This window comes from Protopterus annectens, chromosome 6.part1 (assembly GCF_019279795.1).
Source record: "Protopterus annectens isolate FY-2018-M chromosome 6.part1, PAN1.0, whole genome shotgun sequence".
Classification (NCBI taxonomy): domain Eukaryota; kingdom Metazoa; phylum Chordata; order Ceratodontiformes; family Protopteridae; genus Protopterus; species Protopterus annectens.
In genome coordinates, this window is record NC_056738.1 from 470,570,428 (window position 1) to 470,584,701 (window position 14,274).

The 14,274-nt window shown below is 40.2% G+C and overlaps 1 protein-coding gene across 4 annotated transcripts in view; it reads left to right on the forward strand.

Annotated features, from left to right (window-relative positions):
* The window catches only part of COL18A1 (collagen type XVIII alpha 1 chain), a 1,701,455-nt gene that overhangs the window by 1,538,988 nt on the left and 148,193 nt on the right, over positions 1 to 14,274 (forward strand). For all 4 annotated transcript variants that reach the window (XM_044075903.1, XM_044075900.1, XM_044075901.1 and 1 more), the window contains 2 exons: positions 539 to 563; positions 12,350 to 12,448. In XM_044075903.1, the coding sequence (XP_043931838.1) occupies positions 539 to 563; positions 12,350 to 12,448 (124 nt within the window). The remainder of the gene's footprint in view (positions 1 to 538; positions 564 to 12,349; positions 12,449 to 14,274) is intronic.

Sequence of the window (14,274 nt, forward strand, 5' to 3'; positions counted from 1 at the left end):
CAGAAAGAGTCCTCCAGGAATTGACATTGTCCGTGTCCAGACTCCCTCATCTGTAATCACTAATTGCTTTGTTCTAATTTGTTTTATTTATTTGTATTGTATAAATACTGAATAAAGACTTGATTGTGATTCCAGATCTTTGCGATTATCTCGCCACCTAGGTTTATAAGCTTATCCTTCCCCAAGACAGCATTATGAAGGTGCTGTTTATGGCTTTATTTTCTCTCCATTCATTTTTGTCAGTAAACTGTGATTGAATTAAAAGCTGGAGAAACTGATGCGTACTTGTCTGCAGCAGAGACCATTGTAACAACAGTGGTTAGACCTCGAATTGTCATCTGGGAGCTGACAGAGATCTTTGTCAGACTCAGACAAGAGGCATTTATTGGTGGGATGCTGTAAAGCACCAACTGGCTATGATGCCATTAGAAATCTGGAGTTAAATGACTGAATAGCAAACTTTATATTATGTTAAATCTTTTATATGCACTTTTTCAAGCAAGAAAAAACTGACCTACATGCACTGTTTTATCTTTAGGTATTCTCTGGGTTTGACTCTCCAGGTAAGAAAACTTTTTTATTCCTAATTTCACTTTTGATTTATTTGTTGTTTGATACAACAGAGATACAAATATTGAAAGTACTGTTTGTTATGGATCTCGGTTATTATGAAACATCACTGGTATATTGACATCTTAATGTGTTTTATGTGTTAACAGTAGTATCCTATCAGCTTCTGCTTTAATAAAGTGAAAAAAGTCAGAAGTTCCAGTCATATGCCTCTATCATCTGGTATGAGTACATCTAAACATTTTAAAATAAGAAACTGATTGCTTAAGTTTATGTGCCAACCAGGTGTCAGCCAAAATTTGCCAAAAAGGTGTAGATCATCCCAACTCCTTAGTACAAAGCTCTGGCTGTTACCCAAATGACAGGTCAGTTAGCAGCTCAGGTGCTAGAGAGGTCAGGTGAGGAATGATGGGACTGAATATTTAAGTGCAGCTCACCCATTGAGGGGAAGGGTGTCAGTCCAGTCCACTGTGGGGCTGAAGCCTACAGGAATGTGAAGCATGCAGAATGAACCAATAGAGACCAGAGTGACAGCTTCATGGCATAATGGTATGATGCATAAACAGGGGATTTGGCATGTGTAGAAGCATTTATGCTTCCTCTAGAGCATCAGAGCACCAAGGAGATGGGAGTTAGTTATATAAAATAAAAAAGCCCTCACTCGACATTTTATGACAGACTCACTTTCAGCAGTCTGACTTTTACCTTTAAGGAGTATAAATGAGCTGAAGGTCACTCCTCTCAAAGGTGATTGAATGGGCAAGGAAGACCATTGCTCTGTTGGAGAATGGATGGGCAGATTAAGATCTCCCCCTGAGAAAGAGGAACAATTAAGTCTGTAGGACTGTTAGGAGGAGGCTTGATGTTAGGGGTCGCCACAGCGGATCACTTGTCTGCTCATGATTGGCAGCAAAGTTTTACTGTGTCGAGTTGCCAGCCCGGTGCCCAACCTTCCACAGAAGGCACACACACACTCACACCTAGGGCCAATTTAGAGTGTCCAGTCCACCTACAGCATGTCTTTGGGATGTGGGAGGAAACCGGAGCACCCGGAGGAAACCCACGCAACCACAGGGAGGACATGCAGACTCCGCACAGAAGGCACTCCAGCCGAGGATCGAACTGGAGAACCTCTATGTGTGTGTATATGTGTGTGTGTGTGTGTGTGTGTGTGTGTGTGTGTGTGTGTGTGTGTGTGTGTGTGTGTGTGTGTGTGTGTGTGAGTGTGTGTGTGTGTGTGTGTGTATATATATATATATATATATATATATATATATATATATATATATATATATATATATATATATATATATATATGTGTGTGTGTGTGTGTGTGTGTGTACTACTTTCATATTGTTATTTCAGATTCTTTTAATAAGTACTATCTGAAGATTATTCAACCACACTGTAGTAGGGTGTAGTGTATGACTGTAGAAATCATAATAGTTCTAGCAGCAGAGCTAACTTTTCTGGAGATCCAACAGTTGGTAAAGATGCTTATTCAACTTATAACAGAATGAGCATCGCACTTGATCCCTACCCTTTTCCTTGCTGCCAGCTCCCCGCTTTTAGCAGATTTTGGGTTGTTTTCAGTTGTGCCTAAGAAAACAATCTGAAATGTAGTCTTTATCCTGTAGAATACTGGTCCTACAGTAAGTATAGGCAGCACAACTGCAGCTATGAGGTTTTGCTCTTCACCTCATTGAGCAGGTTTGGTGTCATTTTGCTTGACAGTTTTACTTGATGCGAAACATTATTTGAGGTACAACCAGATTAAATATCTTTTAGACTTCCTCCTCCAAATCTGATCACTCACATATCTAACTGACATATATGTTGCCAAATGCCAGGCTTCAACTACACCTTTTGTTGACACTAAGTTTTAAGCCTGCTTTCAGACAGTCACCTACTTCAAATAATTCACAATATTGGGCCAATGAGAACAGCAGTCATAGCAACCGATAAGGCCTCTCTAGTTCTTCCTGTCAGTACCAGGAGTCCAGTCATATCCACCCATTTTACAACAGCATTTAGTCCTTATTATCCCCAGCCATTGAAATTCCTCAAAGTCTGCCTCACAGTGAATTCTGACTGAATGTTGTTTGTCACCATTAGTAGACAACCTCCAGAAGCATATTTCACTAACAGTATCACTGATCCATTTCTCACAGCTTTTTTGCTGACAAAGGTTAAGTGTGAGAGAGTACACTGGCTTCTCACTTATCTTCCTTTCTTTCCAGAACCTCTTCCCAAAAGATGATCATCAATGGTTGTACACCATTAGAATTATCTATGTTCTGATGGCATTTACAACTATACCTTTTTCTCCACCAATGTCTGTTGTAGGATTTAACTGAATTAAAAGTCCTTCATCTAAGGTTTACGGGACTCAGACATGACAAATTCACTAAAAGAAATGAGACTTAATGACCATGAGACAAATTTGTAATGTTAAGTGTTACATTAATAAAGAAGCATCAGAAGTTAATCAGATTTCGCAAGCAAAAGTTTGAGAACAGATTTCAGCAATGGGCTCCAAAACAAGGGCTTCATAATTTTATCATTTCTCATATCTGGGCCATGGCAAAGCACATATATTTAATAAACAAAAAGCGTTAAACAGATAAGCGCTTTCGGAGATGCCTCCATCAGATCAATACAAAAAATATAAAATCAGTCTGCATATAAATACACTTGAAAAAACAATTGCATTAATTAAAACCTTTAACCAATTAACATTTTCTAGCCTTTAAAATAGGTTTTAAAGGTATAAAACCATTTAAGCCTGGTGGAACATCAGCTCTCAAAACAGCCATCCAGTGGGTTTCTTTAACTTCTGTGGCATTCTTTATATCACCATCTCTACGTGCAGGAGTGCAAATATCCAAAGTCATAAATTTAAAATCATGCTGTGGAAATTCATTAATGTGTTGAGCTACTGCACTTCTTTGCACATTTCTCCATATATCACCCATATGCTGTAAAATATGTTCCTTTAACATTCTATTGGTTTTACCAATATAAAAAGAAGTTTATTCTGAATAGGTTGCTATACAAATCACATTTTTAGTAGGACAGCATGCATAGTGTGAACACTTATATATCCTTTTAGTAACAGGATGCTCAAACACATTATCAGTCTTAATATACCTGCATGCCTTACATCTTTTACATGAAATGTACCTGATCTGCCACTATATAATTTACTTAGGTTATTCTTATCACTAGGTACTGGTCTATAACATAACAGACTCTTTAAGTTACAATTTCTCTTGTAGCTGACATTTGGCACATCACCTACTATATTCTTCATCCTGTTATCAGACAGTAATATCTTCCAGTTATTTTGTATTATATTCTTTATATGTTTAAAATCCGTACTAAAAGTAAAGGGTATCCTAACCTTACATATATTTCTCTGTCCCTTATTAATTGAATTTCCAATATTCTTTGAATACTAAGGCCCATCTCTCATGGACTTAACCCTTTCTGATGTTTCCCTAACTTCCCTACTTTTGTAACCATGTTCTAACAAATTATTCTCTATTACATTTACATGATTTAAAAAATTACTTTCATTACTACAAAGTCGGGAAGTTCTCAGAAGCTGATTATCCATAACATTCTTAAAAATATGGTGGGGGTACATGCTACCCCTATCCAATAGAGCATTTTTCCAGCATGACTTATGGCATAACAAAGTGCTTATTTTACGCCCTTCATCCACTTTTAATAAAATATCCAAAAATTCTATAAAATCTACTGATGAATGCACAGTGAATCTTAAAAATGTAGTGGTTGTCTCTAAGTAATTAATAAAAGCAATCAAAATCTGGTAACCTCTAAGCCAAACTCTACTTCGACACCCACCTCTCCAAGTCCCACCAACACAACTTTGTTTTCTTTTGAGCCAGTTCCCATTACTTACATCAAATCTCTACTACTCAAGCTAAAACCTTGTTCTCCTTCCACTGACAATCTATCTCCTACATTCCTCAAACTTGCTGCAGATGCAATTGCCTATCCTGTATCTATAGTAATGAATCGATCTATTATGGAATCAACTGTCCCACCCTTTGGAAATCTTTCTTTACTATCCCTTTTCATAAAGGTGGAAACTCCACTGATCCCCTCAAACTACCGACCCATTGCTATTCTGTCCCCCCTCTCCAAGATATTAGAAAAATGTATTCACTCACAGCTTCTCAATCACCTCCTCACACACCACTTACTTACCCCTACCCAACATGGATTTCGTCCTCACTACAGCACCACCACTGCCCTCCTGTCCTTCACTCATATCATTGCAGAGGCCCTAGACAACAATAAACTCATTTCCTGTCTCTTCCTAGATCTCTCCAAAGCCTTTGATACTGTCTCTCATCCTCTACTACTATCCAAACTCACAAATCTCCACCTATCCCCCTCCGCACTTGCCTGGTTTAATAGTTACCTATCTTGGCAGGGAACAATCTGTCAAATGGCTGTCATCCTCCTCACCTTTCCTTCCCATCTCCACTGGTGTTCCCCAATGCTCCATCTTGGGACCCCTTTTGTTTAACATCTTCACCAATGATCTTTACACCTCATGCAAAGAATCCTCCCTTATTCAGTATGCTGATGACTCCACACTTATATCCATCTCAAATAACATTCCTGAACTACACTCCCTGACCCAACAGGCCCTACTATCCACTGAACAATGGCTCTCTCACAACCTATTGATCCTAAATCCCAAAAAGACCAAACTCCTACTTTTCCTTCCCCATTCTCTTTCTCATCACAAAACCTCCTTTTTTATTACATCTTCTAACAATACAACTATCCAACCTGACACCCACACAAAACTCCTAGGGGTCATTATCGATGATGAACTAAAGTTCAACCTACACATACTCCAGTGTATAAAAAAAACAAACCAGAAACTAGGTCTGCTATATCGGAACAAAAAATTCCTAACCCCTGAATCTAGACTTACCCTGGGCCAGGCACTCCTCCTCCCCTCCCTCTTATACGCTGCCCAAGTTCTTACCAGTATCCAGGCTTTCACTCTAAACAATCTCCAACAGACTTACCATAAAATAGCCAGATTCATTACTAACTCCCCATACAACTCACACCACTGCATTTCTTTAAACTTTCTTCAATGGCTTGAACTTCTCCAGTTTCTGCTATCTCATCAATTTCATATGCTACACTCTATTCTTTATAAAACCTCCTTCTGTCCATCTCTATCTTCCTTAGTCTCCATCTACATCCCATCCTGGACCCTCCGTACTTCTAACAAACAATTACTTGATGTCTACCACCCACAAAGGTCAGTAGGCAAGCTACTCTACAAACACTCCCTTGCCCATGCTTGGAACAAACTTCCCCTTGACTTACGTTCAGTCTCCCACACCTCACACTTTAAAAAGGAACTAAAAGCTTATTTTCTCAATTCCAGAACCTGCCCTTGCCATGACCCTACCTAGTCTTCCTTCCCTTTATGTACCCTCAAAAGGACCATACTTAGTACCTCATTACACCTCTCTCTCCAATGTGTCTACTATGCATTTACATAATTTTATACAAACAAATTTTATTGTTGACCTATTGAAGTATATCAATGTAAAATTATGTTACTAAGCTTCTTTTTAATGCAATTTTAACTTTATGCATGTAACCCAACATATGGGAATTTTTTTGCTATAACTGCTATTATATCAATATTGTTTAAAATTGTACTTGTTTAAAAATATACTGCTGGAGATTTTCTCCTTGGGTCTCCACTGAAAATGCACCACAAGCCCAGCTGGACAAACCCGGTTAACAAATGTCAATAAATAAATAAATAAATTATGTACAGATGTCTGACTTTCATCACCCAAAACAGAGAATGTTGTTCCAACTTAGCCATGGTTAAGCCATCCCTTTATGGTGAAATGAAGTGCTGCAAAGATATATGGAGGATTTATTTTAAAACTGGTATTCTATCCCAAGATTAAAGGTGACACTCTTATCTTCCCAGTGTGATTCTGCTTCAGAGAGAAGTATCTTGTCTGTATAGCATATACAAGAGAATGAAGTGCTATTCATCTGAGCCCTTGTTTGCCAGTTAAACTTTGGTTACCTGTGATGCAGAAAGGTGATGTGTCTCCACCAACGACTATATCAGTTTTTTACAGTCAGTGTTTGTTACGTGTTCCTCATACTGTGATTTGACATATGGTCTATTATAGTTCTTTCCTTCACCCAAGCCATGTGCTAATGTAGGTGCAATACCTTGATGGGATGAGCCATCAGTATTCAGGTGTATCAGTGACTTCAGACCTCTTGGCAAGGCTTATTTAGAAGTGTGTAATCTTCAGCTGCTACTGCTTCCAATATGTAAATTCCTGCACTTCACCCACTCTGTACCCTGACTATAGCAAGCACTTCTACTGCAAATAACAGTAGTTTGTAAAGTTCACAGCCATCCTAACACTGCAGGACTGGCAGATAAGTTGTCAAATGGAGTAATGTGTACCTATGATTGGCAGAAAATATTTTTTTCTTTCTTTTTTGTTAGCATGGACTAAAGTTAATTGTGAGTTAAGTGTTACTCTGATATTCAAACTTAAATAAAACTGATAACCACAGCTTGGGCACAAGATGGCTTGTTTATCAAATACGAATCTTTCAAGGGAAATGAGGTAGCTGAAAATGATAAAGGCATAACCTGCAGAAGTTTTAAATGGTGAATATGGAATTAGGAAGTGCTTTTGTGTCCCCCTTGAAAGTGTCTCACACCCACCCATCTTGTTTTTCCTCTTGTCCTTATCTCTACCAGCTCACTCTCTCTCTGAAACTAGCAGCTGTGACCCCTCAACTCCCATTTTCTGTGATCTAACTTGAAGGTAGAGTGGGACATACTTTGAAGCTTCTGGTAGTGTTTTCTATTAATCTTTAAGCAGGAGTTTCATGACATTATGTTAATTATACCCATTTCTAAACATGCTACTCATTTCCCACTGTTGGCTGACATTACCAGGGTTGACTACCTTCAGTTGTCCACTAGATGGTATCTACAAAATGATGTGTCCCTTAAGCTAAACCTTCACCCCACCCCAGGAAGGAGAAGCGGTCTTCCATGTGAACCATCTCACTTTCCTAAGGCCCATTATGTAGCTAAAATGCATTTTAAAATGCATTTTGCAAGTCTGCTAACATGGTAGTGTGTAACTAAGAAGTGTTTTCATCACCCACATACAACAATCAAAGGCCTGTTATGAGCAAAACAATGGATATTTAATTTTAACAGTAAAATGATTGGCTTTCTATATGTGGCATTTTTATTGAAATGTTTGCCTAAAATCAAGGTGTTTTCTCCTGTCTACCTGATGAATCTGGGCATCTTGGGGCAATGCAGCAATTGCCTCATGTACACAGACAACCCTCTCCTTCTACCACCCAGCACTACAACATGTGAGAGATGCACTTATATAGCCAAACTGGAAGCAAAACTCACCCAAGACTGGACTAGACAGTCAAGAGGAGAAGGTAAACACTTGCACCACACCACACTCATCACATAGTCCCTCAAAACCTACACCACCAAAATACACACATAGAAACACAAAACACACACCTACATTCATGGAGGCTCTCAATAAAAATCTTCCTAAGCAACAAGGACCTCCAAAGCAGAAATGCAAGCAAACTCCACCCCCAACACAACCCATATGACACATAGCCCACAAACTCAGTGTGCCACTCAACCACAGCCCATAAGGCATAACAACGTACCCAACACTCTAGTCATAGGTGACTCTATAATCAGGCACACTGATGTTCCACTCACCAAGCTAAACAAGGAGAAAGTTACTGTCAGCCGCTTGTTGGGTGCCAGGATCCGCCACATAATGCACGCACTCAGGTCACTCCACAACAAGTACAAATATGACTCTGTCATTGTCCATGTTGGTGTGAATGACCTGAGACGTACCTCCCTGGACTACATGAAAAGAGACATGGAGGAGCTCTCCGATCTTGTAGCCCAGGTATCCTGCCATCACCCAGAATGATACCACAGTACAAGGACAAAATTATTATCTTTAATTGGCTAAGCTTCTGGTATCATTCTAAGGGGATCCAGTATTTGTCTGCTTGGGATGACATGATCGACAGACCATGATGCTTTACCAGAGATGGCCTACACCTATCACCCTTGGGATTCCAGATACTGGCTAAGGCTCTTGCCACCACTATAGTGCCTTTTATAGGCAAGATTCAAATAACAAATTCACCACCGTAATAAGTACAAGCAAGCAAAATCTGAGGGTAATGCTACTCAGTGCTAGAAGTCTAAACCTCAAAATGCACTCACTCAAGGCACTCCTTAAAATTGAGAACATCGACATCTGTGCAGTGACAGAGACCTGGTTCAAAGCCCCAGAGAGAACCCCTGCATTACCAGGCTATAATTCATACCACACCTTTCGCCACCTAACCCAGACTGAAGCACTAAAGGTGGAGGCGTGTCCATATTCATTAAGGATATCCATACCTCAGGGCTAGTTGCACAGCATAATGCATCCGAGTTTATCCAAGTGCAACTAACTCTGGGCAAGACCGCAATCCAATTGTAGCTTGCTACAGACCGCCCACCATGCCCCAGGATTCCCACTCCTCATTTCTTGATACACTGGAAAATATTAGGGTACAACCCAACACCCTAATAATGGGCGATTTCAACTACTCCACCATTAACTGGGAAAACTACTCATGTTACAAGAAAAAAAGTAGCCAGCACCAAACATCAGTGTAAAAAACAGCACAAATAAGCCGTAACGTTACCACATAAGATTTATTAAATAAATAAATCCCAGACCAGTTTCAGCCCAGAGGCTTTCATCAGTGGGAACAAATATTTAATTCCCATCCTCTCATCAAGATTTCTCTTGAAGATGGCCAGTGAGGTGCTTTGTTTGACATGTATGGGAAGTCTATTCCATAGCATGGGCAGTCTTTGGTTTATGAACCTGTCCCTCCAGCACATTCCGTTGATTGTGGTAATGAGGTTGAGGTCTCTTGAGCATGTGGTGCGGAGGGATTGGGATTTCTTTAGATGTAGCATTTCTAACAGAGCTGAGTCAGACATAGCTGTGTAAGTCAAGCAGAGATCGCCTCTAAGTAGGCGATATGAGACAAAGAATAGTTGGAGTTTTTTTGAGTCTGTCCATATAGGGTAAGTGTTTAAGGGTTAGGATCCTCTTTGTGAGGTACTTTTCCAGCCTCTCCAGTTGTTGCAGGTGTCTAGTGAGGTACATGCCAAATAGTAATGAGATGTGCCACATAGAAGGACTTTCTGACCACAGTGGCAGTGTGGTGGTCTAAAGAGAGGTTGCTGTCAACCTGTGTTCCCAGATCTCTTATAATGCCTTCTGGGTTCAGTGGACTATCATTGATGTGGTAGTTCATGGGAACTGGGTTTTTCCCAAAGGGGATGACGACACATTTTTGGCATTGAGCTTAAGGCCATGGTTCTGACACCAGTCGTTGGTCTCAGTGAGGCCTTTCTGTAGGATGTCAACATCACTTGGGGAGCTAATAATGGTTCCCAGCTTGCAATCGTCTGCGAACTTTGACAGCCAGAGTCCCTTTGTATTGGACTGGACTTCTGAGAAGTAGATACCAAACAGCAGAGGACCCAGGAAGAATCCCTGTGGGACTCCACTCGTGACTGGTCAGCAGTCTGACTTGGAGTCAGCTTCTTTCACACTGTGGGTTCTATCTATCAGCCAGTTTGTAACCCACCTAGTGATATAGGGGTTGATGCCTAGCTTAGTGAGTTTTTCTATGATTTCTGAGTGGGGAATGGTATCAAAGGCCTTGGCCAGATCAAGGTAGGCTGTATAAACCACCTTGCCTTCATCCACAGCTCTAGTGACTGACTCAAAGAAGTCGACCAAGTTGAACAGGCATGATCTACCCTTCACAAAACCAAACTGTGTGAGATCCAGAGTTTGGTGATTCCCTATATCCTTGTTTATTAGGTCCATGATGATGCGTTCCATAGCTTTGCATATCAGACTTGTCAGGCTAATGGGGCGATAGTTCCCAGGGTCTGTAGTCGCTCCTCCTTTGTGGAGAGGGATGACTATAGCAGTGCGCCATTCGGTAGGGGCAAAGCTTGAGGTGAGGCTGTGATTGAAAAGGGCACACAGGTGATGTGCCAGTTCACACTGTAGTTTAGGTAGAACACAGCCAGTGATATTGTCAGGTCCCACAGAAGCTGTATTCTTGGCCTTGGACAGTGCTGTTGTAACCTGTGCAGCAGTAATACTGGGTGCCTGGAAATCTACTGGTATTATGATTGGTCCTTGTGGGGGGAGGGGTAAAGTTGGCACTGAATCAGTTGGCCAGTATATTGGCAATATATGTTGGCTTGGTATAGGAGGTGCCATTGTGCAGTAGCTCAGAGCAAATCTGGGTATTGCCGTGGAGGTTCTTTACATAACTATAGAAGGCCTTGTGGCTGTCTTTAGTATCTGCTGCAATTCTGTTTTCATAGCTAGGTTTAGAGGATTTGATGAGGGATCTCAACTTTTTGTTGAGGCTGATAAGGAAGTTTTTCCAGTCTTGGGACTTCACTTTATTTCACATCAGCTTCCTCCTTCTGTTGTAGAGTTTGTTTATGGCAGGGGACCACCCGATTGGCTTCCTTTTTTTGGAGGAGAGCATCTTGGTTCTATTGGGTAAGGTGAGATCCATGCATTTGTGTACGTGTTTGTACAGTACTTTGGTGTATGATTCGACGGTCATGAAACTATTCTCCGTTTGCATGGGTGCCATGAAGTTAGCCACCTCTGTTCTTAGGAGCCCAAAAGCCCAAAGTTAGCTTTGGAGAAGTTTTTTATGGTGGCTACCTTTACGGGGGGGGGGGGTGGATTTCCAAGGTGATTAGTTTGTGGGCAGATCTAACCAGGGAGGAGTTGACTATTGGTGTAGAGTAATGGTCGCCCATGTTAGTAATGACCAGGTCAGGGATGTTGCTACCTTTAGTGGGGGAAAGAATGAGCTGGTCCAGGGCATTTGGAATTAATGAATTCTTGATTTCATGTTCTTCCTCTTCTCTGACATCACACCTGATGTGTTTCCTTTTGTGAAAAGCTGCTACATTTCCATCTGTCCCTTTGGCTGTTTTTTGCCTTTCCTGAGCAACATCCACCAAGACATCTCTGCGTCTCAATTTCTAAAGACTATCCTATATTTTGGTGATGTCAGAAGTGTCCACATCTTCCTACCTAAATGATAACCAAAATGTCCATCCACTCTAAATTCATCATCACTTGCAGTTCATCCCTCCTCCTACCTAGACTGCTTGCACTGCAGTGTAACACTGCCCAGCTGTGCTGCAAGTCCCCAGTGTTCATTACCCTGTTGTGCTCTCTGTTTCTCTTTTGTGTTCTTTCCACTGCATGAAACTTGCATACCCCTTCAATCTTAGTTTAAAGGTAGATTCAGTAAGGTGTACCTTTCCATTACTGTACCAAGCAGCATTGTCCCTTTCAGGCTAAGATGGAGTGCATCCCTTGCAAAGAATTGATATATCTGCCAGGTCTTATGATGAGGATGATGCTTGCAGTTACAGCTGATCACAAACCAGTCTGGAACAAAACATGAAGCTTTCAGCTATGAAAACATAGTGCATATTAGGGATAAAGCATAGTTCAAGAGTCTATCAGCAGTATTTCTGAAGATCATCTTGGCTCATTTCAATTTTATTTTAAAAGTATGTGTCTGCTGTTTTTCTAAGGCATCAAAGGTGAACATGGCCTTCCAGGAATAAATGGACAGAAAGGAGACAAAGGCGAACGGGGCATCCAAGGACTACCTGGCCCTCCAGGACCATCAGGTAGATAGCAAATGTTTGTCTCATCATTGAAAGCATCCCCACACTGATAACATTTGTTGAATCCAATATTGCTGTCTGTCTCAGTGTTAAATTGTAAACTAAATAGTCTATAAATTGAATGTAGCAGTATTTTATACAAAGTGCTCCATTTGTATATAGAAACTCCTGACTACTTCTGAAAGAGGAAGAAATAATGCTAAGATGCTGAGTAGAACATAGATTTTTTTTAATGACCAAGAAGCTTATATATGTATATTTGTGCATGTATGTGTGTGTATATATATATATATATATATATATATATATATATATATATATATATATAGAGCTACATATTACCCATTTGTCAATGTATCAATGTATGCGGTAGTGACTCCTGATTGGGAAGTGTTGTCACTGATTATGGCATTATGCAGGATAGTCTGCCTGTCTGCAAAGAATGGGTGTGAAACACCTTCACAATCGTACCACATGAGTGATGACAGGCTGTGTTATAGGCCAGGCTCTGTGCGTAAAAGCTGCTTCACTAGCTCAGAAGAAGAAGAGAAGAGAAACAGTACTTATTACACTGCTGTGTAAACATATTGTAGTAGGTTTATGGACTTAACAAGATATTAGAGATGTTCTTGTGAACACTACTCAGCATGATAAACAGAGTAAACGAAGAGATGCAGGTAATGCAGACATTTTGAAAGACTCTTATGTGATACAGTTGCCATAGCAGTAACAGAGAGGTCCTTATGGCAATAAGAAAAAAATGAGAGAGGCATACATTTCACACAAGAACCATTAGTGTATCTTACCTGGCCTGCAAATTGGAAGTGATTTTCACAAACGTGCTCCTTGAAAATAGAAGGCTGTCTTCAGCCTGTTGTTTTCCAGATCTCTTTCTCAAGCAAATATAGTTTCAACATTGACGGAGGATTTCTCATAAAAGAGGATGCTAAAAACACTCTTTTCAATTCTTTACGATTTTGTGGTAAGGAGTCACCCATGGTCAGAGTTCACCATTTCCTCAACTTTTAATTTACCTTACAAGCGTAATTCTTTTTCCCCAACGATGCATTTTCTGAGTTAAAATGTTTAAATGATGTGGGAATGCTTGTAGTAACTGTATACTTTCACTGTTGTGGAGTGTCATTTCATCCATTCGTCTATGCCAAGCATGTGCTTGACAAGGGTGTCTTTTTTGAATGGTAATGTAGTCATTTTAAGGTATAAAAAGATTAAAAGCTGCGGGAAATGAAACTATGGAATCATTTAAAGATGTGTAATGGAAGGAGGCGTAGTTAGTGATGTAAGGTTTCAAGGTGTCTGCACTGATTGGTCAGCAGATGAATGTGAACAGTATTTCATTATATCAGGGCAGGAGGGATCAGCTGCAGTAGTAATGTCAAGGGATTGTCATTATCAACAAACTAGATTTAAAAGTAATATGGAGATTCCCTAATAGTCTAGTGATTAAAATTTGGCACTTTTGCCATCACTGCCCAGGTTCCCATGTTTACTTCTTGGGCAGAGGATGTGTGCGTCCTTCACCTGGCAGTTATTATCAAGCCTCCTACAGATGACCGTTTGATTCTGTTAGCCTTCATCTGCTGTGTCACCAGACCTCTCAACTGCCCAGAATTTCACATAATGTCCAATATCTTTGCTTCATATTTTTGGTCTTTTTCTTACAGGATTTGTAGTTTTCTGGCAAATTATTCAGGAATGAAGTCACTTCATAATGACAGATATTTGAGTTTTAGACTTCATATCCTTCAGTGAAAATGCAAGTTAATGCAAAACCTATTTTTCTAGCAACTCTATAACTTTATAAGAAC